Source organism: Rhineura floridana, chromosome 9 (assembly GCF_030035675.1).
Source record: "Rhineura floridana isolate rRhiFlo1 chromosome 9, rRhiFlo1.hap2, whole genome shotgun sequence".
Classification (NCBI taxonomy): domain Eukaryota; kingdom Metazoa; phylum Chordata; class Lepidosauria; order Squamata; family Rhineuridae; genus Rhineura; species Rhineura floridana.
The window spans coordinates 66,721,706-66,746,531 of NC_084488.1; the positions used below are offsets into that span (position 1 = coordinate 66,721,706).

Genomic DNA, 24,826 nt, shown 5'->3' on the forward strand with positions numbered 1-24,826 from the left:
GAGGAAATAAAGGAGCAGCAGTGGTAGCACTGATACATCCATGATGTGCTTATAAATCATAGGATTGTTAATGGTACAAGAAAAGAAATAGACATAATTTTCAACAGAGATTCATGATGGATATGAAACCTCATTCTTTCAGACCCTGCTCACCTCTGGCCTCTGTCATGATTGATTATTGCAGAGTTGTTGTTCCAAAGTGGGGTGATTCTCTAGTCTCGGGTCTTTCCTTGAGATCTCATTGTTCATTAAGTTTAGATTCAGCAAATGCTAGAAAGGGAAAACGCAGTGGCCCATGCAACTGCATCTGCTTCTTAGGTCCTTTCAGCATATGTAGCAGAACAAGGCAGAACTTTAGTTTCCCAGGCATGCTGACAAGTCTAGTCAACTGAGACTGAAAATCAATACACACTTATCTGGGAGTCCCATTGAACTCAGTGGAGCTTACTTCTGAGGAGACATATATTGGATTGAAGCCCGAGGCTGTGCCCACACTAGGTTATTAATGTCTACGAGGGTTGCTGTTGCCATATGCACATTTCTGCAAATTCATCCACACATGAGCACTTTTAGTTTTATACCTTTAAAATCTATCTCGGTGTTTCACATCCATACTAGTGAGCAGTGCTTGATGGGATATACTCCTGCTGTGTGTCGTTAACGTGTGAGGATTTGGAGTCACTGGCATGGAATGCTGCCACTCACTTTCATCCCCTTTCTTTTTCCACCTCCTGTACCTGAAAAGGCAAATTTTATTTTTAATACAGCTGCTTTGTGCAAGAGCAGTTCTGCGTAAAAGAGCTGTCTTAAAAATAAAATAAAAAACATCACAAACCTGCCTTCAGCAGCAACCAGTGGAAAAAGGCACCGGTTGCATCCTTTCCTTTTGACTGATGGAAAAAACCAATGTGCTTCACTGCATGCTCAGATAGGTAATATGCAATTTTATATTAGACTTCTCCCCTCCCCATTGGATTATCCACAGATCGGGAAAACCCAGATTTTCGGGGGGGGAGTACAGGGAGTACTTGAATGTGGAGGATGGTGTATGGATGCAAAAACAGACACAGCAGCATCAGATCCACATTAAACTTCAGTGAGGACAAGCCCCAAGCAGCTATAACAATCCAAGAATGAACCACTTCAGGCTGTGCCTCCTATAAGCACATTCAGTGGGCATGGGAAACTGTGGTCCTCCAGATGATGTTGACCCATAACTCCCATCATCCCTGTGTGTTGCCCATGCTGGCTAGGTCTGATAGGAGTTGGAGTCCACCAACATCTGAAACACCAACATCTTTATCCTATTTGCAGGCAACTAGACAACATAGCTATCGTATGCAAACAGCACAAGCAGCTGAGGCACGCTATATCATGGTGTAACATAATCAGATTATTCTGTCAAACCAAGCTATGCCACATAATAATAGATTATAGTATTTCAGTCTTAAAACAATGTGACATGAGCAATTAAAGTCCTTCCCAATCTTTCCTTATTCTGATAGACCCCAACTGTGAGAACGAATCCATCTGTTGAATCTCAAACAATTGGGGACAGTATACCCAAGATAATAATCCATTGTATTTGGACCATTTGTTATTTATTGCATTTATATCCCACCTGTCCTCCAAGGAGCTCAAGGTGGTATATATGGTTCTCCTCTTCCCCATCTTATCCTCACAACAACCTGGTGACGCAGGTTAGATCAAGAGGCTGTGACAAGCCCAGGGCCAGTGACCTTCATGGCTGAGTGGGGATTTGAACCCAGGTTTCCCAGGTCCTAGTCCAACACGCTAAACGCTACACCATTGGCTCTTCCATTGTGAATTCCTTTTAAGTCTTATTCCATGTCTGGGGAATTTGGCCCTCCACATGTTGCTGAACTACAATTTCCACCAGCCCTGGCCATTGGCCATGCTTGTGGGGTGATGGGAGCTGTAATTCAGCAGCATCTGGAGGGCCAAAGATTCCCCACACTCGTCTTATTCCCATCATTTTAGTCCATCATTCAAAGTGAAGGTCGTATGCGATCTACCCACACAAAAACTTCACTCTGCAGGGGCCAAGTTTTACCTGCTTTACCTGTTAGGTTGAACATGAACTGAACCTTTTTTCTCCATGTGAAAATTACCTCAATAAATAAGCTACATAAAAAGGCATACATGCTTGTCAGTTTGTAGCCCTAGAGCTCCCTGTCACAACCTAAATGGCTATAGAAAAATATACAGACAGGATCTGTCAGTCATCATACTGACATTTACTTTATTCACACCAGCTGGATTAACTTGGCTTGGACATGCTGTTGGAACATATGTCTGAAGTTTGAGCTCTTTGCAATGTGGCACTCTATAAAACCTGATATACTGTCCCATGTCCTGACATTCCTTTGCACAAACATCACTGGGCTTCAGGAGCATGCATGTCTCCTTGAAATGTCTGCTAATGCTACTTTCCTGATCCTAACCACACCAAGTAGAAGGTGGTGGTTATTCATATATGACAGCTGGGGAAATGAAAGGTCATGCAACAAAAATATATTATTTCTCATTGGGGTTTTATTAACTTTAACTTTAGTAGCGGCTGGTATAGTGGAGCAGGGCTGCCCACCTGACAGTGGTGTCACTGCATCTTACGTGGATGGTGTGAGGCGGGGTGGCAGGAAGGTCAAAGCTGTGTGGATGCTGAGGCAGAGCCAATCTGACACTTCTGCTGGTGTGCCCTCATACCACCACCCTACCCTTCCCCATGCCCATCCTGTAAACTGTAGTGGTATCAGTGACAGGTGAGCAGCTCCATCCCACCTCAACAGCCACTTCTGTTTATCTCTTTCTCCAAAGTATTATTTACAAAAATCCTGAGTTTTTCAGTTTTGATACATGACACTAATACCGATTTCAGTTGTGATGAACTACAGTCATTTTGAAAAAAATGATTGAAATTTTGTTGCAAAGGGTAGCCTTCATTTTAATGTCAAAAGCAATTTTCAACTCTGAGTGATAGAACTGTAACCAGAAGCACCAAACATACTTAACGGTGCATTAGAATGATTCCCTCTAATAAGTATTATGTCCGCTTAAAATAAATCATTTTCTCCTCAGCCCTTTTTTTCCTGAAGATACATTTAGACAATCACCGTTCACTTCCAACTCAAAAGATCTGTCTAATGAGACTGCTGTTCATGGAAGGACAACAGTACCAGGTATGGAATATTATGTCTTTAGCACTATTGCAATTAAAAAGTCCTCGTCATGTTCAGAAACAGTACAAATCCTGGAATAAAATATATCAAAGTCACAACTCATAGGCCTTGAAAATATAGTTGGCTAAGTAAAATGTGTTTAACTTAGCATGAATTAATGTTACTTGGAATTAGTTGGGGTTAGATTCTTCAGCTAGAAAAAATAGTAATAATCATTTTCATTAGCTGCTTGCAGAAACTTGCAGTGCACATTGATATGGGGTGACATCCAATATTGTCTGGGAGCAAACAAATCAGACTTCCACTCATGGGACATGGAATTTCACCCATAGTCTTCTATAGTCAACAAGTAATTGAGCCTAGAAAAATAATGTGAAACGAGATGTTGATTAGAAATTCCTCAGCCCATAATGTTCCAGGAAGAGAGTTCACATATAACATTTACTTTATTCCATAGACTTGTTGGGTTGTTTCCCCATCTATATAAACCCAGCTGCAATTTTGTCATGATGGGTTAACGATTGCTTGTTACTATGACAGTTAAACTTCTAGGTATTGGATTTGGGGTTTTTTGTTTTTGTTTGTTAGCATTTATAATTGTTCTTATTTTCAAGAAACAAAAGATCCTTTGCAGTGGATTATGTATTTCCAGTTTTTCACCTGAAGTTCTGCTCCATTTCTATTTTGGAGCAATTCATCATACTTGCCAAAATATTTTCATAGTGGTTAACAAACTGAAAAGAACTGTAACATGACTTTCTGGTTTTGATTTGCCATCTGCATAGATAAGCACTTTGCTATTGCTACCAAGTTGTACAATTTAAATCCTTTCATGCTGTTAGAAACCTGTCAAAAGGATTTCACTGTATCTAGGGCTAACCTGGCTGTAGGCTCTTTAGAATCCCTTGTTGCTACTGAAATATTTATTTTATTTATTTCGTTGCTGCATATCAGCCGGATCTTTCTAACATTAAGGAGGCAGGATGTGACCACCATCTGCAATTTTCCTAGCAAGAAAAGATTATTGGCTGCCTGCCAGGATGTCTAATGTTGCTATAACCTGACATTAACTTCAGTTGAAAGTGTGGTAGGGCAAATTCCATATGTCTGCATATGTTGTGCAATTGTCCAAAAATCTTGCCTGGAATCCAAAGAAGATGGTTAGGTTCATGAGGGAGAGAGCACACACAGAGAGCTGGTGGTTTGCTTGCTGTTTTTGACAAAAGATGTACTTAAAACTAAATACTGACTTCAGCATGCTATGAGCTAACAAAAACAGGTGAAAGCAAAGCTGTGGCAGAGAGCATAGTTATTTCTTGTCTGCAAATACAAAATAAAGGGGTGCTGGCATCAGCTGCGGTGGACCCTCTGGAGCCCCTGTGTTTTCCCAACCCTGACATGTGCTGACAACAGGCCTGGGCATACATGCAAAACTGAGTTCCTGACACCTCTTTCCCCCTTTTCTAAGTATATAACTGGTTAATATCAATGTGTGGGTTAAATCCACTTTCCTTGCAAATGGGGAATGTTAATATTTGATATGTTGGCCTGTCAAAATACATTAACAAAGCATTAAAGTATTACCGAAGGAAGATCAAATTAAACTCACTGGATGAGGTCATAGCTCGATATCAGCAGAACTGCAAGAGCTCAAGCTTCTGTCTGGTTGTAATATATGTGTGTTTTTATTTTTTGTATGCTGTGAACATGTTAATTAGGAAATAATCATCTGCCTTAGAGAAAAGAAATCCTACTATAGTTCCATAAATTTGTCACCAAGATACAAAAGCAGTGTTCACTAGGGCCAAGTGGCTTTCTCAGAATACACCATGTGTCTTATGTCACTAAGGCGATGGTCTCAGAGAATAAAGAAGTAAATTCCTATGCTCTCAAAAAAAACCTACCATGACAATGTACCACTGAAGGTTGCAGGTAGGCAATCAAGAGAAAGAGATGGAAATACATGTAAATTCTGTCTTCTCTTCCCCACCCCCCGCCTTTCCCACGTGTATTCCTGGTTACTGTATATCCACATGCAAGGGCTGTAGCTCAGTGGCAGAGCATATGCTTTGCATGCAAAAAGGTCCTAGGTTCAATCCCCAGTATCTCCAGGTAGAGCTGGAAAAAAACTCCTGTCTTGTGTGAAATCCTGGAGAACTGCGGCCATTCAGTGTTGACAATACTGAGCTAGATAGACCAATGGTCTGACTTGAAATAAGATAGCTTTGTCTGTTCCGACATGTACGAAAGGACATGCTCAGCTGAAAGGAGAGAAGGAAGAGAAAGAGTCAAAGGTTCCAAACTGAAGAGAGCCCACAGGAGTCAAAAGAATGTGCTACTGGAATAAGTCTTTCAGAAGCAGCAATCCAGATCATTAACACTCCCAACAGTAGCCAACTAGATACCACAGCAGAGTTCACAAGAAGGGCATTATGCACAATCCATGTTGTTTAGTAGATCTAGATAGATGGAGGTATGTTTTCTCCCTGGAAATAGAAACTTTTCTTATGGAACTTATAATGGGTAACCATTAACAGTGCTATGGTCCATATATTGTCCCAGTCCTGTGACAGTGGGTTTCATAGGTTGATTATATACTAGGAAAAGAAAAACTTCATTTTGTTTATCTTAAAACCTGCTCCCTATCAATGGCATTACATAAGAGTTTGCATATTATTATTATCCCACTTTTCAGACAAATATTGTCTCCCAAAGTGGCTCACATTAATAATAATATTAAAAAAGAGTGGCTCTACCTTCAGGCTTACAAACTGAAAAGACAGGACACATGAGCTGAGGGGAAAGGTAGAAGAGGTATATCACAAAGTGGTGAGCCATAAGGAGGCATCGGTTTCCAGTTAGAGAAACAGGCTGATCTTCCCATGTGAATGGTCTTGCCTAGATAAAGGTTTCTCTGGCTGATGGCATAGGCCAGAGTATACTTCACCTCACATCTGGAGTCCATGGGCAACTGGCAGTTTCTTTCTGGTGAGTGGTCAGTAAAATTGTCACAATGATAGAGATGCAGAAAGTAGTATTCATACCTGCGCAGATTAATCTATAATCTTAGAAAGCTGTATAATCTTAGAAGCTGTAACTATTATGAAGGGACTTTGCACTTCTGAATTTGCCACTACGCTATTGTGGTCCCAGGACATCTGGAATCAAGTGTTCTTTTTGGCAGGGAGAGGAGAAGCAAACTCCCTTCAGCTGCTCCTTCTCTAGCCAGGCTGGTCTTCTCCTTGCCATGATGTTATTCCTGGAAGACAGAAGGTATAGCCCTTCAGAGGCCTTTGGTCCCCTGACAGATGACAGAGGCCAGAGCATTCTTCTCTTCTGCTCTGTGGTTCCACAGCATGGAATGTGGCAGATGTTGATCTTTATTTTGAGAGTGTCAGGAGGTGGAACCTCATGTGACTGCCATGTAGTGAATCACTGAACAGAGGGCAGCCTTCTCAGTGAAGAACCCTTCAGAGTCCGGACTGACTCCACCTATCCAGGCTCACCATTGGACCTTTCTGGACAGGTAGAAATATAAAGGGCTTCCTTTTTCATCTGAACTGTGGTGTACCTGCGCCTAAGGGGTGCCTGAGCTCTTGTGTATGTTGCGTTGCTGGTCATGCTCTTTGGTTCTGCCTTGTGGCTTGACTTCTCATTCTGATTGTTTATCGATTCTGGCCACTGACCTGTCTCACAGCTTCTGGTTCCTGATTCCTGACTTGCCTCAGAATGCTGCCCACAGCTCAGTCCTGATGGAGAAAATTAATAACACTTTCCGATTCTCTCTCCCCAACGACTCATGATTTTTTGAACACCTAGTTTGTCACCCATGGAGTAATCCTTTTTTTCCTTGCTCAAAAAAAATCTCAACCATTGAACCTCTTCCTCAGAGGTTAATTTAGTTTATTAATTTATATTAATAAACAAAAGTCACACATCTCCCTGATTTTTTTGTCCTTTTCCACCTTTCCTATTGCTTTCTTGAGCTGAGGCAATAAGAATTTCATTCAGTACTCTCTTTGTGGATATTCTATAGACATTTAATGAAACTATCATAAATTGCTGTTTAATTTAATCAATTATTATTTCTCACATTGAGGGGTGTTTTTTTTACTGCCACAGCACACTGAGTTGACATTGTGAGTGAGCCATTTAGAAGAACTGTACCCTTTTATAAAATTACAGTAGAAACTAATATAAGAGCTCCAAGCACCTCAGAAAGCATTCCACACATGGGGCATGGAGTATGGCTAGAAAAGCTCTCTAGCAGTCAATGTGAAATATAGTTGATCTCATTCTAGTGATAGATCTACTACTGGCAGCACCACAACAGTTAAAAAGAAGAGCAAGTAACCGCATGCAAACAGAGACTAAAGTACCCTTTCACTCCATGAGACATCATCTTCGGGACGGCACTGAGGAAGCTGTCAGTGCCAATAGACATATAATGCCTAACCTCCTGTGAGTGATAGCATACATGCTTCTTTACTCTTAAGATATCTGCTGATCTGTGTCACTAAGAGTCCTGCCAGCATTTCCTGCTTGGTTAGTTGGGTGTGTAGATTGGCTAGAGTGCTCTAGCAGGACTAAGAATAGTAAGATGGGAAGGAGAGCAGAGGACTGAACAGCAAGAACTGGCTGGAGTAGGATATGTTGAAGTACAGTGCTGGTCCAATGATGTGAATTCCAGAAACATTGATGGAGGGATCGCCCACAGTTCTATTAGAATCTTGATATTTTCAGCTTTCATTTGAGAATGTTTCTAGTTATCAATGTGGCAATCTTTAAATGTGACTTCATTTATGTAACCTTTTATCTCTCTCTCTCTCTTCTCTGTAGCTTCTCAGACATTTACCCGTGCCCCTATTTATATATTTGTCTCACTGAATGTATGTTCTTCTACATTTTCTTCTATTAGAGTCTCTATCTATTATTGAGTCCTTCAGGCTCTGCGTAATAGCCCCTAAAGGATCATAGTTGTAGTTCACAAACTGGAAATGTCCAGAGCCCAAAATCTGGAGTACAGGAAGAAATCTATGGTCACATTAAGAAAAGTGTTGAAAGAGTGGATGCAGATCCTAAAATTTTCAAGTATCATTGCATACATGGTGAGGAACCATTGCTCAGTAGCAGAGCACATCATTTGCATACAGCTTCAAACCGTGGCATCTCTGATTAAAAGGATCAGGGTAGCAGGTGATGGAGAAAAGCTCGCCTTCAGACCATGGAGAGCTGCTACCAGTAATTGACAATACTGGACAAGATGGACAAATAGGCTGACCGGATATAAAGCACCTTCCAATGTTCCTAACAATCACAATAGTTTAGTTTTGTTTAAATGTCTCCCACATATCAGCTATGATTCATAGAATTGCCATATCATGCCAGTTACACTGAATAAAGAAAGTAGGACACCATGTTCATTATCCAAACCCTTCTCCGTGTGTCCCCTCTCCTAGGGAGGTGCAGAGGGGGGCAACATGAGAACAGGCCTTCTCAGTGGTGGTTCCCATTTGGAGAATCTTCTCCCCACAGAGGCACACCTGGCACCATCACTGTCAGTCTTTAGGCACCAGATAAAAAAATTTTTATTCACCCAGACCTTTGAAGTTTAATTTTCTGTTTGTTGTTATTCAGGAAGGGAGGAGTTGGATTTTGCTTTTAGGTAGTCCAAGTATTTTAGGATGTTTTTATTCTTGTTCTTATATCTGTTTTTAATGTTGTAAGTCATTTTGTATTTGCAGTTTGGAAAAAAGTGACTAACAAATATAATTAATAATGGTTATCAATCAGAGGCATATTGTAACTACAGTATTTGTTGGTTCTTTGAATTCACCTCATGGCCCACATTATACACCTCATTAAAATTAACTGGGAAATTAGACATGTGGTTCATGATTTATATAATGTCTCAGTTATTGTCTTATAAGTAATTTAATCTATAGCTGGTGAAAACAGTACATCTGGATTGCAAGGACCTGGGAAAAACTTGGCATGGGCTTATTTATATAAGAAAAAAAGTGAACTGCTGAGGTACACAAAGAAACTTTTAATGAAAGAACGTAAAAAGAATTAAACATAGCAAAGAGTTAGAAATGGAAGAAGAAAGAAAAAGTTAAAGAGTTACTTTGAAAAACAAAGGTCAGCAGTAACATCACACCAGCCCAATATTGGCTAGGAAACCTGTGAAATATGATTGAATTGTTAACGGCTTCCTGAAATGAATCTGTGGATTTGAAAGTCAGAAGGATGACTCTAAGCTTCTGATGTGGATACTGCAACGCAAGCAGAGTGATAGTTTGTGCTGAGGTCTTTTATATTATGTTGAAGGAGAAAAGAATCATATGTTAGTATTAAACAAACAGTGTCACTGCACAGGTGCTCTGGATTACCATCAACGCAAAGTAGGGTGTTGATGGTGCTTCCATTTGCACTGTGTTAAATTAGTCTTTTCCCCTCACATTGCTTTCCAGCCAAAAATCCCCCCCCCCACTTCTTTTACACCTTCTGTGGAATATATACAGGCACCTGTATTTCCCCCCCCAGAGAGGGTAGAAGCAACTTGGAGAAGAGCAAAATTAAAAGTCATGAACTAAATATGGGACTACATTTGAGATGAAGCCTAATGTGTTGTTAAGGCCTTTGCATAAGCACCACTATGCCAGGCCATAAACATCTTGTATGTATCTCACTTATATATAGGGTTGCCAGATCTCCATTTTTCGGCCTGAGACTCTGGTTTCTGGGGGTCCCTTCTGGCTCGCCAGCTGGCCCACCTTAATCTCCGGACTCTCAGCTTCAATTAAAAAAAAATTTAAGTTTCTAGGTGGTCTGGTTCCCGAGATATACACCAAAACATCAGCCGCACCCCGCAACTGTTAAATCTATTTAACGAAAGAATTAGGAATTGTGGGGAAATGGGGCCTAGGAGACAGAAATGAAGCAGGAGAAAGACTTATTTGCCAATAATTTGTTTCTTGCGAACACATTTTTTGAGCAACCGAAAAGACGACTGTACACATGGACGTCACCAAATGGTCAATATAGGAATCAAATTGATTATATAATTGGTAGCAGAAGATGGGGAAGTTCCATACTCTCTGCGAAAAGAAGACCAGGAGCAGACTATGGTACAGATCATGAACTGGTCATATAAAAAATCAGAGTAAAGTTAAAGAAGACCAATAAAGCAATCATAATGCCAAAATACAATTTAAATAACATCCCAGAAGCATATAAAGATCAAATAAGGAACAGGTTTGAGGCTTTAAACTTAGTTGACAGAGAACCAGAAGAACTATGGAATGAAGTCAGAGACGTCATCAGGGAAGAATGCAAAAAGACAATACCTCTAGTTAAAAAGAGAGAAAGACCTCAAAGGATGACTGAAGAAACTCTTAAAAAGGTTAAAGAGAGAAGGAAAGCAAAAGCAAAAGGAGATAGAAACACAGTCAGAACCCTAAATGCAACAATACAGCAACTAGTACGTAGAGACAAAGAGAACTATTACAATAGTTACTGTATAGAAATAGAAGAGGACAACAAAGAGGGAAGAACAAGAGCCCTGTTCCAAAAGATTAGAGAAATGAAAGGGAAATTTAAACCAAGAGTAGGGATGTTGAATAATCAACAGGGGAACACACTGACTGACCAAGATGAAATAAAAGGAAGATGGAAGCAATACACTGAAGAACTCTATAAAAGAGATGCCAGGATGACAGGTTCATTCACGAAGGAACCGTATGATGAAGAACCAGAAATTATAGAATGTGAGGTGAAAGCTGCTCTTAAAATACTTGGAAGAAACAAATCACCAGGAATAGATGGCATACCAATAGAGTTGCTACAAGCTACTGAGACTGAATCTGTCCAAATTTTGACAAAAATCTGTCAAGAAATACGGAAAACTAAACAATGGCCCACAGACTGGAAGCGTTCCATATACATCCCAATTCCAAAGAAAGGGGATCCCAGGGAATTCAGTAATTATCAAACGATTGCCTTAATATCCCATGCAAGTAAAGTAATGCTCAAGATTCTACAACAAAGGCTCTTACCATATATGGAGCGAGAAATGCCAGACGTCCAACCTGGATTTAGAAAGGGAAGAGGCACCAGAGATCATATTGCAAACATACGTTGGATAATGGAACGGGCCAAGGAATTTCAGAAGAAAATCACCCTGTGCTTTACAGTCAAAGCCTTTGACTGTGTAGATCATGAAAAACTATGGAATACATTAAAAGAAATGGGGGTGCCACAGCATCTGGTAGTCCTATGCGCAACCTATGCTCTGCACAAGAGGCTACTGTAAGGACAGAATATGGAGAAACCAATTGATTCCTCATCGGAAAGGGTGTGAGACAGGGATGTATTTTATCACCCTATTTATCTAATCTATACGCAGAACATATACGGAAAGCAAGATTGGACCAATATGAAGGAGGTGTGAAAATTGGAGGGAGAAATATTAATAATTTAAGATATGCAGATGATATCATACTACTAGCAGAAACCAGTAATGATTTGAAACGAATGCTGTTGAAAGTTAAAGAGGAAAGCACAAAAGCAGGACTACAGCTGAACGTCAGAAAGACTAAAGTAATGACAACAGAAGATTTATGTAACTTTACAGTTGACAATGAGGACATTGAACTTGTCAAGCATTATCAATACCTCGGCACAGTCATTAACCAAAATGGAGACAATAGTCAAGAAATCAGAAGAAGGCTAGGTCTGGGGAGGGTAGCTATGACAGAACTAGAAAAGGTCCTCAAATGCAAAGATGTATCACTGAACACTAAAGTCAGGATCATTCAGACCATGGTATTTCTGATCTCTATGTATGGATGTGAAAGTTGGACAGTGAAAAAAGTGGATAAGAGAAAAATCAGCTCATTTGAAATGTGGTGTTGGAGGAGGCCCGGCCTCCAAGACGTCTTCTGTATCTTTAAAAGTTGTGCAGGGGGAAAGGAGAATTCCACCTTGTGGTTCTTCCCATTAAGTTTTGCAAGAACACCTGCACTTGGCTGATTTTCTCTTCTCCTAAAGATACAGGATCAGTCTCAGGCCCTGAACCTGGTAACCCTACATAGGCTGCATGGATGGAGGGAAAGAGTTGCTGTGGTCTACACAACTTCCCTCTCTGTCACCAGGAAACCACTCTGTCTTGGAGCTGGCTGTGAGGGCCTGAGCCTGGTGTCAGGCCAAGGAGACAGTAAACTAGGATTGCTGCTGGTGTACCATCCACCCTGCTGCCCGGCAGCTTCTCTGACTGAGCTGGCAGAGGCCATCTCAGCTGTGGTATTGGAGGACCCCAGAACAATAGTCCTGGGTGATTTCAGTGTCCATGCTGAGGCTGCCTCTAGTGTTATAGTTTGGGATGTCCATGACGACCATGGTGTCACCGACCCAACACATAGGGCAGGGCACACCCTCAACTTGGTTTTACTCCAGATGGAGGAAGGGGTGATCTGGAGATAGGGAGATGGATGTCATCCCATCATCATGGTCAGAGCATTTCCTGGTGAAGTATAGACTTATGGCTCTGAGCATTCCCTGCAGGGGTGGTGGACAGATTAAGATGGTCCGCCCCCAGAGACTAATGGAATCCACTGGATTCCTGAATGCCCTGGGGGAATTCCCAGTAGATAGAACAGGTGATCCTGTTGATGCCCTTGTTACGCTGTGGAACAGCGAGGCGTGTCAGGCTCTTTACACAGTTGCCCCCGAACGCCCTCTCCAACATTGTGGAGCCTGGTTTGCAGTTTGGTACTCCAGTGAACTAAGGAAAACAAAACAGGCTGGACTATGGCTAGAGCACAAGTGGCGAAAGACATGCTGTGAGGCCGATCAGGCACGAGTAAAACATCATAACCATGCCTACTGTGTGGTGGTGAGGGCAGCGAAGAAGGCCCACTTCTCTGCCTCCATCGCATCCTCAAGTAGCCATCCAATGGAGCTTTTCTGTATTGTCAGGGATCTGTTGACATCAGATCCAGAAAATGGAGTTTTAGACCCTTCGGAGGCCCACTGTGAATTGTTTGCAAGGCACTTTGAAGGTAAAGTTGCCCGCCTCTGTAGCAGTCTTGATGCCCCATCCACATATATAATCCCCAATGAGGTGTCCAGTGCAATGTCTGCTGCAACTTCTTGGAAATGGTTTCAGTTGATGCAGCCTGATGACGTGGACAAGGTGCTTGCGATGATGCGGCCAGCAATGTGTCCTCTCGACCCTTGCCCTTCTTGGCTTATTAAAGTTTGCCAAGAGGGTTTGACCGAGTGAATCCAGGGTGTGGTTAAAGCATCATTGCGGGAGGGAGTGGTCCCAGCCTCCCTGAAAGAGACTGTGATCCGACCACTCCTGAAAAAGCCTACCCTGGACCCATTGGTTTGTGACAATTACCGACCAGTTGCAAATACCCCCTACTTAGGGAAGGTGATTGAGGGGGTTGTGGTGCAGCAATTGCAAGTACTCTTGAATGAAGCAGATTATCTTGACCCATTCCAGTCCCGGTTCAGGCCTGTTTATGGGACTGAATCGGCCTTGGTCGCCCTGATGGATGACCTTTATCAGGAGAAGGACAGGGGAGTGCGACCCTGTTGTTCTTACTTGATCTCTCAGTGGCTTTTGATACCATTGATCATGGTATCCTTCTGGGCTGACTTGGTGAGATGGGTATTGGAGGCACTGTTTTACAGTGGTTCCAATCCTATCTCCAGGGTCGTTTTCAGAGAATAGCATTGGGTGACTGTCTTTTGGCCCCCTGGCAGCTGTGCTGTGGGGTGCCACAGGGTACCATCTTGTCCCCCATGCTGTTTGACTGCTAGTACACATGCTTTGTTGGATCAGGGCCAAATTCTATATATTCATTGAGGATAATATAATGTAGATAAATTATTTAAACCCTTGTTTGATCCTATATGTTGTATGTTTCCACAAAGTTCTGTACATTTTTGAACGTTTAAAAAAACACTGTGAAAAGTACTAGTTTAATAGGGGGCAAAGAATAGATGACAGTAGAAGAATGTCAAACTAATTGTGCTGTCCTCGGCACTGAAAGCCCATCTACATAGATTTGGGCCTCCCAAGATTTATAACTATCATTGCTGAGAACTTGTTCCTTTTTTATATAAAGATAAAAACTGGGTTTCTCGAGAGTCTAGTGGACACAGCAGCAGATTTCTGTTATTTGTTGCCAGACCATAGTCAGGCAGATTTCCAAGTCCTGTGGTTATAACAGTTGCTAAAAGCAAATAATTACTTCACTTGGCCTACAGCTATATATACAGTGCCTTGCAAAAGTAATCAGACCCCTGACCAATACTCTCATATTACTGAATTACAAATGGTATATTGTAATTTCATTCTGTATGATATTTTATTTTGAAACACTGAAACTCAAAATCAATTATTGTAAGGTGACATTGGTTTTATGTTGGGAAATGTTTGTAAGAAATATAAAAGATTGAAACATGTTGCTTGCATAAGTATTTAACTCCTGTGCTGTGGAAGCTCCCAGTTTACACAGATGAAAGAAATTGCCCTATGGAGGACACAGTTACCTTACCATTGGCTCCAACTGTGAACCATTAAGTTGCTGTCACATTGTCAGGATAAAAACCCCACTGTTGAAGGATCATTGGTCAGGCTGTGGATCTGAAGGAAAATGAAGACCAAAGAGCATTCTAGAGAAGTGAGAGATAATGTCATATAAATGCACAGATTTTGAAAAGGGGACAAAATAATATCAAGTGTTTGGATCAGGGCCAGCACCAGAGGGCCCCTGGAGCCCAAGGAGCCCAAGGAGCCCCTGAAGAGCCCCTCCTTAGGGTGGGTGGGTAACATTCCTTTCCGCGATCCATGGCAGCATCAGGTCCCAATTCTGCCACACATCGCAGAGAGAGAGAGAGAGCTCCCAGGCACCCCCCCTCACTACTGCGCAGGCCTGCAATGCCTGCCTGCATGCCCCACTTATTTCTCTTGCTGACACAAACCTGCCATCAACCAAGATGGTGGCTGAGTTTTCCCTAAGGGGTTGACGCCCCTGCTGCCATCTTGGTTGATGGCAGATATGCACACGTAGCATGCATGCGTGCCATCAACAAAGATGGCGACGGAGGCATCAGCCCCTTAAGGAAAGCCTTGGCTGCCATCTTGGTTGATGGCATGCATGCATGCACAGCACAGCCAGCATTTACTTCAAGGGAGAGGTAGGTGGGGCATGCAGGTGGGCATTGCAGGCCTGTGCAGTAGTGGGAGGGGTGCCTGGGAGCTCTCTCTCTCTGCGATCCATGGCAAGGTCGGGAGCCAATGCTGCTGCACATTGCTGAAGGAAGCGCTACCCACCCACCCTAAGGAGGGGCCCTTCAGGAGAAAGATAGGTAGGTGAGGCATGCATGCGGGTGCTGGGGCCCAAGCCAGGCTGGAGCCCAAGGGCCCCAGCATGCCTGGCACCAGCGCTGGGTTGGATATCCCAATGAGCACAGCTGGATCAATAATCAGGAAGTGGAAGCTGCATCACACCACCCAGGCACTGTCAAGAAAAGGCCGTCCCTCAAGACTCAGCGCTCGGACACAAAGGAGACTTGTGAGAGAAGCCACAGAGAGGCCAACAATCACTTTGAAGGAGCTGCAGAGTTCAGTGGCTGGGAGTGGAGTAATGGTGCACCAGTCAACTATATCAAGAGTTCTGCATAACACTGGCCTATATGGGAGTGTGACAAGAAAGAAGCCGTTACTCAAAAACTACCATCTGAAAGCATGTCTGGAGTTTGCAGGAAAGTATAAGAGTGCCCAAGCTGCAATGTGGGAAAAGGTTTTGTGGTCAGATGAGACCAAGATAGAGCTTTTTGGCCAAAACTCAGATCGCTATGTGTGGCGCAAACCTAACACTGCCCATGCCTCAGGACACAAAATCCCTTCAGTGAAGTGTGGTGGCAGCATCATGCTGCAGGGATGCTTCTCATCAGCAGGGACTGGGCATCTTGTTAAAATTGAAGGAAGAACCGATGGAGCAAAATGCAGGGAAATACTGCAAGCAAGCTTGCTTCAGTCCACCAAAGAACTGAAGCTTGGGAGGAAATTCACTTGTCAGCAGGACAATGATCCCAAGCACAAGGCCAAAGCAACATTGGAGTGGCTCAAAAACAAAAAGGTGAGTGTCCTACAGTGGCCCAGTCAAAGTCATGATCTTGATCCCATTGAGAATCTGTGGCGCTCTTTGAAAATTGTGGTCCACAAGCGACGTCCAACCAACCTGAATGACCTGGAGTGAATCTGCCAAGGGGAATGGGCCAAAATCCCTTTGACACTGTGTGCAAAGCTGGTACATACCTACCCCAAAAGACTTAAAGCTGTTATTGCAGCAAAGGTGGCTGTACCAAATATTAATATGTGGGAGCTGAATACTTATGCAAGCAACATGTTTCGGTTTTTTACGTTTCTTACAAACATTTCCTAACATAAAACCAGCGTCACCTTAACATAATTGATTTTGAGTTTCAGTGTTTCAAAATAAAGTATCATACAGAACGAAATTACAATGTACCATTTGTAATTCAGTAATATGAGAGCATTGGTCAGGGGTCTGATTACTTTTGCAAGGCACTGTATATTAAACTAGATTTATTCAAACTGAGCAAGCAAGGAAAAAATGTCCACCACAGGCTCTTTAGCCTTTGTCAAGAAGTACAGTACAGTTATGGGGGGGGGGGTATTCTTGGTCTTGATCTGTCAGTGAATTGAACATTTATCTGTCAGTTGGCTTTCTTGGCTCTGTGCCAACCTTTAATCCCCTTTGAAAGTTCTCTACTACCTTTTCTGTTCCATCTTATGACTCAAAACTAGACTCCCAATATGCAGATAAGTGGCTTCCTCTGTTTCACTTTTCCTTCCACTTCAACAAGGCATCCAGATATGTTCAGCTACTGTTAGGCTCAGCAATCCTTTATCTCTGTAAATTCTACTTCATGGTGCAACTCAAGCATGGCAAGTTGGCTTTTACATTCCCTTTCCTTCATCAAGGAGGAGAGTTCTAAGGCAATGCAACCATATTCTTGACAGTACTTGCTGCAAGGATCAGGACTGAACAACAAGAGATGGGTCATTTCTGCACTGATTTATTATGACTTCTATTGAAGCAGCTAGCAGTGGTGTCTTGTGTCCATTTTCAGAGACAGATCTGAGATGGGCCACAGGCCAAACCCAGCTGTAGCAGTACTCAGTGGAGGAAATGCAGGAATTTTCAAGGAAAAACTGTAGGTGTGATTATTGCCATACAGCAAGTGTGGCTTGTCAAGTGTATGGCATTTTATTTATTTCATATATAAAAACACTTTAGGAAGGCCTTGGTAACAGTTCCCCTCTCCACAAAAGTTTCAAATTCCAGTGTAACATTTGAAGCACATTAAAAAACTTTTTGAAGCAACAACCTTATTGGTTAAGAATGACTCTAAAGGTCAACATGGTGACTTGAGATGCACAGCATGGATATAGCCTTTTGGGACACTTAAAGGTATCTCAAGAGATGTGAATGGCAATAAGAAGATTGTGTCTGCCCTGCTGCAGTTAAAACAGCCTCTTGAGTTGACCCATGACAATAATTCGTCATATTTGTTTATACATCAGATTCTATTTTCTGCTCTTCTTCCTAATGCTGTTGATAATTGCACAGAGGCAGCAGGGGGCACACTTAGAGGTTTTGAGTGTAAAGCAGCACTTCCATTTAAGGACAATTTGGCAAGCTTTGGAGATTTCTGAAACAAAGCAGTATATTACTTCCGTGAAATGATGAAGAGTAAATAGTCAATAGCGTTGAGATTCAGTTTGCTATTCCTCTGGCTCCAGAGCTATCATCCTACTGAGATAATGAGAACAATTAACACCATGCTTTCCCATCTCTACCAAACCTGCCAAAAGGTTTCAAATCTAACTGCATTCATTGCTGTTCATTTTATGAGGATTTCTTTAGTGATTCTAGGAAGCTATAACTTTGCTAAAGAGACTGGTCCATTTCTAGACCACTATATCCCAAATAATGAAATGTTGTTGTTTTGTTCTATTATATACCCCATAAATATGAAGGACTTTTCAGTGTTAGAGTTTCAAAAATAAGGAGACTTTTTATGCATTATGATTGGATCTTGTCTGGATTGGACATTTGTAGTATTTTTGCATTGAAATTGGCTTGAAATTGGCTCATCATGAGGACATGCTTGTGGTTAATTTTGAAAAGTTTACAGTGAGTAAAGTTGGGACAAAATGGTGGGTTGGTGGCTTGGCAAATCAAGAATGATCTCAGTAACTCGCATACCCACCAACTGATGTGTTGTCTGGTGTTTATTCTTTTTAATCTGTCTGAAAATTCATCCCAGGTGTCTGGTGCTGGACTAGTCCAGGGCCTAGTTAGTGAGGAGGGAGGAGGGAGAACATGGATCATAATCAAATTGGGAAGTATTTGGGATTGAAACACAGAAAATGATTGGAGTAATTAAATGGATGAACTGAAATCAAGAATAATCTATACTTTTTTTCCATTGTCAAAAGCAATGGTTGCTTTAGAGATTATGCCTTGGCCATAGTCTAAGATGCCTGATGTTAACATCCCTGATGTTAGGATGCATTCAATTAATGAAGATATTGCAGGCCATCCTAGTTATTAAAAACGGAGAAGAAGCCACCTTTGCGGTCTGTGGGTCCAGACAGTCATGAATGTCTTATTACGAGAAGGAGTGGTACCTCTGGCTCTGAAAGAGGCAATTATACAGCTGCTCCTAAAGAAGACAACTTTAGATCAAACTGTTCTGGACAAACATTATCAGCGTCACAACTACTCATTTCTTGGGCAAGATGATTGAAAGAGTGATGGCAATAGTACAGATATTCTTGGAAGGTGCCAATTATCTTGTTCCATTTCAGTCTGGCTTCAGACCTAGTTTTGGGACTGAATCTGCCTTGGTAACCCTGATGGTTGCCCTTGATTGTGAGAGAGACAGGGTGAGTGTGACCTGTTGCTGTTACTTGATCTCTCAATGTCTTTCATACCATAAACCAGAGTGTCCTCCTGGACCTGCTTTGTGGGAAGGGAACTGGTGGCACTTTACTCTAGTGGTTCCATTCCTACCTGCAGACCATTCACAGAGAGTGGCTTTGGGTGATTGTATGTTGGCTCCCTGGCATTTGCACTATTGGGGTCCCTTAGGTTATGCCGCCCGACAAGATCAGCCATACAGGGCCTTCTCTCAATCCCGCCGACAAAAACAGCCAGGTTGGCGGGTACTAGAGAGAGGGCATTCTCAGTGGCGGCCCCCACCCTCTGGAACTCCCTCCCACAAGATCTCCGGCATGCCTCTTCCCTAAATACATTTCGTAAAGCCTTAAAGACCTGGCTCTTTCAACAGGCCTTTGGGATTTCCGGGGAGGGTTAATTACTGGATTGAATTGCCTCCTATCCTGTTTTAATACCCTGTTTTAATATCATTGTCTGCTGCTGTACTGTTTTTTATTGTTTTTATATTGTACTATTGTATTTTATCTTATTGTGTTTTAACTGCTGTACGTCGCCTAGAGTGGCCATTGGCCAGATAGGCGACACAGAAATTAAATTTATTATTATTATTATTATTTATTATTAGGTTACCATTTTGTCCTAAGTGCTTTTTAATATCCTCTTGAAGCCATTGGGAACAGTCAGGAGATTTGGAGCAAGGTGCTACCAAGTTCACTGTATTACTGTTAGTGCATTAAAGCCCTGAACAGCCTAGGACCAGGACTGGCTTGTCCTTTATACATCAGTCAGAACACAGTGATCATCTGGAGAAGCCCTTCTGACTATCCCACAGTTATCACATACTCATTTAATTATTACACAAACTAAGGCTTTTAGGATAGTGGCAGCAGTACTCTGGAACACTGTTCCCACTGAAATCATACAGTCACCTACAATTTTGATATTTTATCATCTGCTGAAAACATTTCTGTTTTGCCAAGTATTTTAGAGAATTAATTTGATTCAGTGTTGGTCATTTGTTTTATATTTTATGCTTTTATAATTTTATGATACTTTAATGATTTTAATATACACCACCATGATATTTTTAATGTTGACAGTTTTAAAACACTCCTATTTATAAATAAATAAATCTTACATTTCTCCAGCTGGGGTGAAATACACTGGACATCTGTTTTTATTGATCATCCTCATCAAGACACTACTAAATGGCTGGCATATACAGATGATTGGCTCTACATTCACATGCAGCCATTACTATTCTGTAGATCCATCAATTGAGGAATTTTCCTGCAACAATCTAACATCAATTTTAGTTATTTGGACTTAGTGTTCTCTTGGAGGCTATTATAATGATTTCCCAAAAGCAGAGAATATTCTGGAGCGTTGTGTATTCTTCCTCTCTTATACCTTTTAAAAAATAGAAAATTTGCCAGCTGGTTTTATTGCTCTTTGGGTTCTCATAACAGAAGAAATAAGACTCATTACAGATTGGAGAAAGCTGGTCCTGGAAAATCAGTTTGTTTGACAAGTGATGAAGACAAACATGCTCACAATAATACTTATTTTGGAGACATTGATTAACAGTATTTTTGTGTTGGTTTGATATTGCACTAAACATGCTGTATGTGCTGACTTTAGCTCATGTGGTTTATTTATATTATCCCATTTCATTGTATTTTGAAAATTCCACAATTACGTGCCTAGCCTACATGCAGCATAGGGTTTCTGTTGCTCCATATGGTTGAAAACCTATGCACAGCATATTCAGTGGACAATATTGCTATAATCTCTATAGGCTCATAAGAAAAACTAGATTGCAGCAGGCAGTTACAAATTATTATTGTATAACCACCTCCTTCCATAGCACACTTTTCATGCAACTTTCTTTGGTCCTGATACCAAACTAGTTCCCCTTAATGCAGATAGGCTGCTAAAACATAGGGCCTTAGATACATTAACCATACCACACTTCCTCCATAAGTTTGGCAGAAGAAAGAGTGAGATAAGAATTGAACATTGCTTTGCACAGTAAATGAACCTCATTCATTATCTCTGTCTCTCTCTCTTTTACACACATACACACACACACACACAACTGATAGAAAGATAGAAATTCTCTTCTTTTCTAGACAATTGTGATTCACATCTATGTGAAGCCGCTGGGTGCCATCATCAGGAGTTTTGGGCTGCAGTGTCACCAGTATGCGGATGACACTCAGCTCTATCTCTCATTTAAATCTTCACCAGAGTTGGCTGTGAAGACTATGTCCAAGTGCCTGGAGTCAGTAAGTGGATGGATGGGCGAGAACAGACTGAAGCTGAACCCTGACAAGACCGAGGTATTGCTCGTGGGTGACAAAAGAAGGTTGGGAGATATCGACTTGGTGCTCAATGGGGTAAGATTACCCCTGAAGGACCAGGTCCGCAGCCTTGGAGTCATTCTTGACTCCTAGCTGTCCATGGAGGCTCAGATTTCGGCAGTGAGCCGGGCAGCTTGGTATCAATTGCATCTGATATGGAGGCTGCGACCCTACCTTCCTGTACATCAGCTCCCACGAGTGATACATGCCCTGGTCTCCTCTCGCTTAGACTACTGCAATGCGCTCTACGTGGGGTTACCCTTGAAAACGGTCCGGAAATTGCAGCTGGTACAGAATGCAGCAGCACGTTTGATTACACATTGTCGCCGCCAGGAGCATATTACCCCGGTGCTAAGAGATCTGCACTGGTTACCAGTTGTTTACCGGGCCCAATTCAAGGTGTTGGTTTTGACCTTTAAAACCCTATACGGTTCCGGCCCAGTTTATCTGAAGGAACGCCTCCAGCATCATCAATTATGCCGCCTAACAAGTTCAGCCACACAGGACCTTCTCTCGGTCCCACCAGTCAGAACAGCTAGGCTGGTGTGGACCAGAGAGAGAGCATTCTCGGTTGTGGCCCCCACTCTCTGGAACTCTCTCCCTTTCAGTCTCCGACATGCCTCCTCCCTGGCTATTCAGGCAGGCCTGCAGAATCCTCGGGGTGGATGAGCTTTTATAATGTATAAATTGATGTTTGGATTATTTTTGTACTTTTTGATTGTATATTGTATTTTATCCTGGTTGTTGTAAGTCGCCTAGAGTGTCCGTTAACTCGGACAGATAGGCGACTAACTAAATAAAATTTATTATTATTATTATTATTATTATTATTATATTCATACAATGAATGGTGTCTTGCTTTCATTTTATTGGAATCCAGATATAGGAATGGTCTCAAACAAAAATGGAGAATGATTCGCAAAGATTGTCCATTACTTTGACATATACTGTAGGAGGATTTTTTTAAACTATTTCTGGTTTTGTGAAGGTATAAATTTGAACCAGCTGGGTCTGCTGCTTAGCTAGACTGTAGTAGACTGTAGACTTAGCTAGACAGCTGGTAAAAACAGCAAATCCTATAAACCTACTTTTACCTCATTCTGACAACTTTTGTTTGATAACCTTTTTCAGATGACCTCAGTTTTGTCAGTGTTGATGTCCATTTTATTTTTAGAAGCCTCCCCACTTTTCTCCTTCTAGGATGTTTAAGCTGTTCTATAATAATTTTGTACTTTCTATTTAAAACAGTAAAGAGTGGTAAAAACAAATTGAAATCCAAACAAAAAGGTGAGGGGACAAGACTCTCCTGGCAAATAATTCACTAGGGATGCTTTCATTCTTGACTGCAAACAGTTCAGATATTGGCACAATCCACCAGGAATAATACACATTTACAGCACAATTGATCTTTCACAAGGAGTGTGTCTTCAGTGTTATGCAGAAAGTAATTTATATATTCAGGACGCTCTTTTCTTTCGCTGCAGCCAGTAAAAGCCTCTTTTTACCCTGCCAAAAAAGTACACTTTTGTAAGGGAATGATCACTGATTTGTGGGTGCACAGAGTAAATCCACCCATGATAGCGCCCTCCAGATGTTGTTGGACTCCAGCTCCCATCATTCCCAACCAACATGGCCACTGATCAGGGTTGGTGTTAGTTGGAGTCCAACAACATCTGGAGAGCACCAAGATGGCTATCCCTGCTCTATATGGTGAGTCCATGGACTGGACACAATATGTTAAAGTAAAATTTGGAACCATTTGCTTTCTACTGAAATGTTTGGTTTAGGTGAGACTAGTATTTTGCTTTTCCCCCACTGTAGAAGTTCTTTAATAGGAAAGATTGCACTATATCTATTTCCATTTTAATTCTTTTTGACACTAACAGGGGGCTGCAAAGTTGATATTCTTGATATTAAATTAGAACTTAAGAATATGTTGATCACTTTGATTTTTGGAGATGTTACGTAGACTCTTTATACAGTATAATAGACTCTTGACTGTTATACTCTACACTTTAGTTATGCTATCCCACACTGAGTAGGACAGCTTCTCATTTTATTGGACATAGATGTCCCAATACAGAGATGTCCTGTGGACACATCTGATGGCTGGAAATTTCATGCAAATTGTTTGCCAATTATGCAAATTTTACTCTGTGTGTGGGAAATGTACTATTTTTAGAATTTAAATATTTTAAAATGGAACGCAGCTGCACACAAGTAAACATGACTTTATAAGATTTCAGGACTTATGCATGCACTTATTGAGCACTAGATATAAGATGGGAGGAGGTCTAACAGAACAACTGGTCTGCCCAAGAGAAGGCTCCAAACATTGTCTTCAAAATGAACCAGGAAGTCATTTCTTCAGGTAATGAGTGTGTCACTATAGGGTTGTTGTTTTGTCTCTATGCATATCACTGCTTCCTTAAATATCAATCATACCTATGATATCTCTCATTGGCTAAGAACAATGGAAGGTAAGAGCAGATTCATTTCTCACAAAACTATTGCACAGAATAGTTTTGCCTAATACCTCTGGTTGTACAAGAGAATTGCTCTAAAAAAATTATATGAAAGCTGGGAATTTAGGCCAGCTAATGATGCAAATAGACAGCAGGTAGCATGCCTAGCATATAGGAAAATCTTTCCAACCAGGCAGTATTGCAGCTCTACAGATTCTGCATAGGCAGATTCTTTGTGTGCATCACATCAGACTCAGCACTATAACTCTTTCATGTAGATGGCCTACCTAGAGCTGCCCTTATACCATCCACCTCTTATATTGGACAGAATGAGTGTGTTTGTCATAAGAAGAGGGCATTGCACTTTTGGGGGAAGTGACTGGGAATGCTCCAGAGCAGGGGTGGGAAACCATTTCAGTCCAAGAGCGACATTCCATTACGGGCAACCTTCCAGGGCCACATGCCATAGGTAGGTGAGTCAGAGGCAAAAGTGGGAGAAGCAACAGATGTGTCTCTTTACCTTTGCACAGAAGGCTGCATTCCAAACATGCAAAAGTCAAGAGGTTTCTGCACACACTTCTCTCTGCCCTCCTTCTTGGAAAGCAAGAGGTGTGACCACAGGACACATCCCAGGCAAAAGCACTCCAAGAGGGTGCAAAGCAAGGTTGGTGGTGAGGAGTGTGGCCTAGAAGAGTTCCGAGGCTGGATGGAGAGGACTGGGGGGGGGTCCCCTCTCCTGCTGTAGAGAAACGATTACTGTAGGAAAGCTTTCAGCTAATTCAGAGTGC

General features: G+C 41.7%; 1 protein-coding gene across 3 annotated transcripts in view; it reads left to right on the forward strand.

The window, feature by feature from the left end:
* ZNF827 (zinc finger protein 827) overlaps positions 1–24,826 on the forward strand; it is a 175,826-nt gene that overhangs the window by 121,012 nt on the left and 29,988 nt on the right. For all 3 annotated transcript variants that reach the window (XM_061584772.1, XM_061584773.1, XM_061584774.1), the window contains exon 8: positions 3,100–3,200. In XM_061584772.1, coding sequence (XP_061440756.1) covers positions 3,100–3,200 — 101 coding nt within the window. The remainder of the gene's footprint in view (positions 1–3,099; positions 3,201–24,826) is intronic.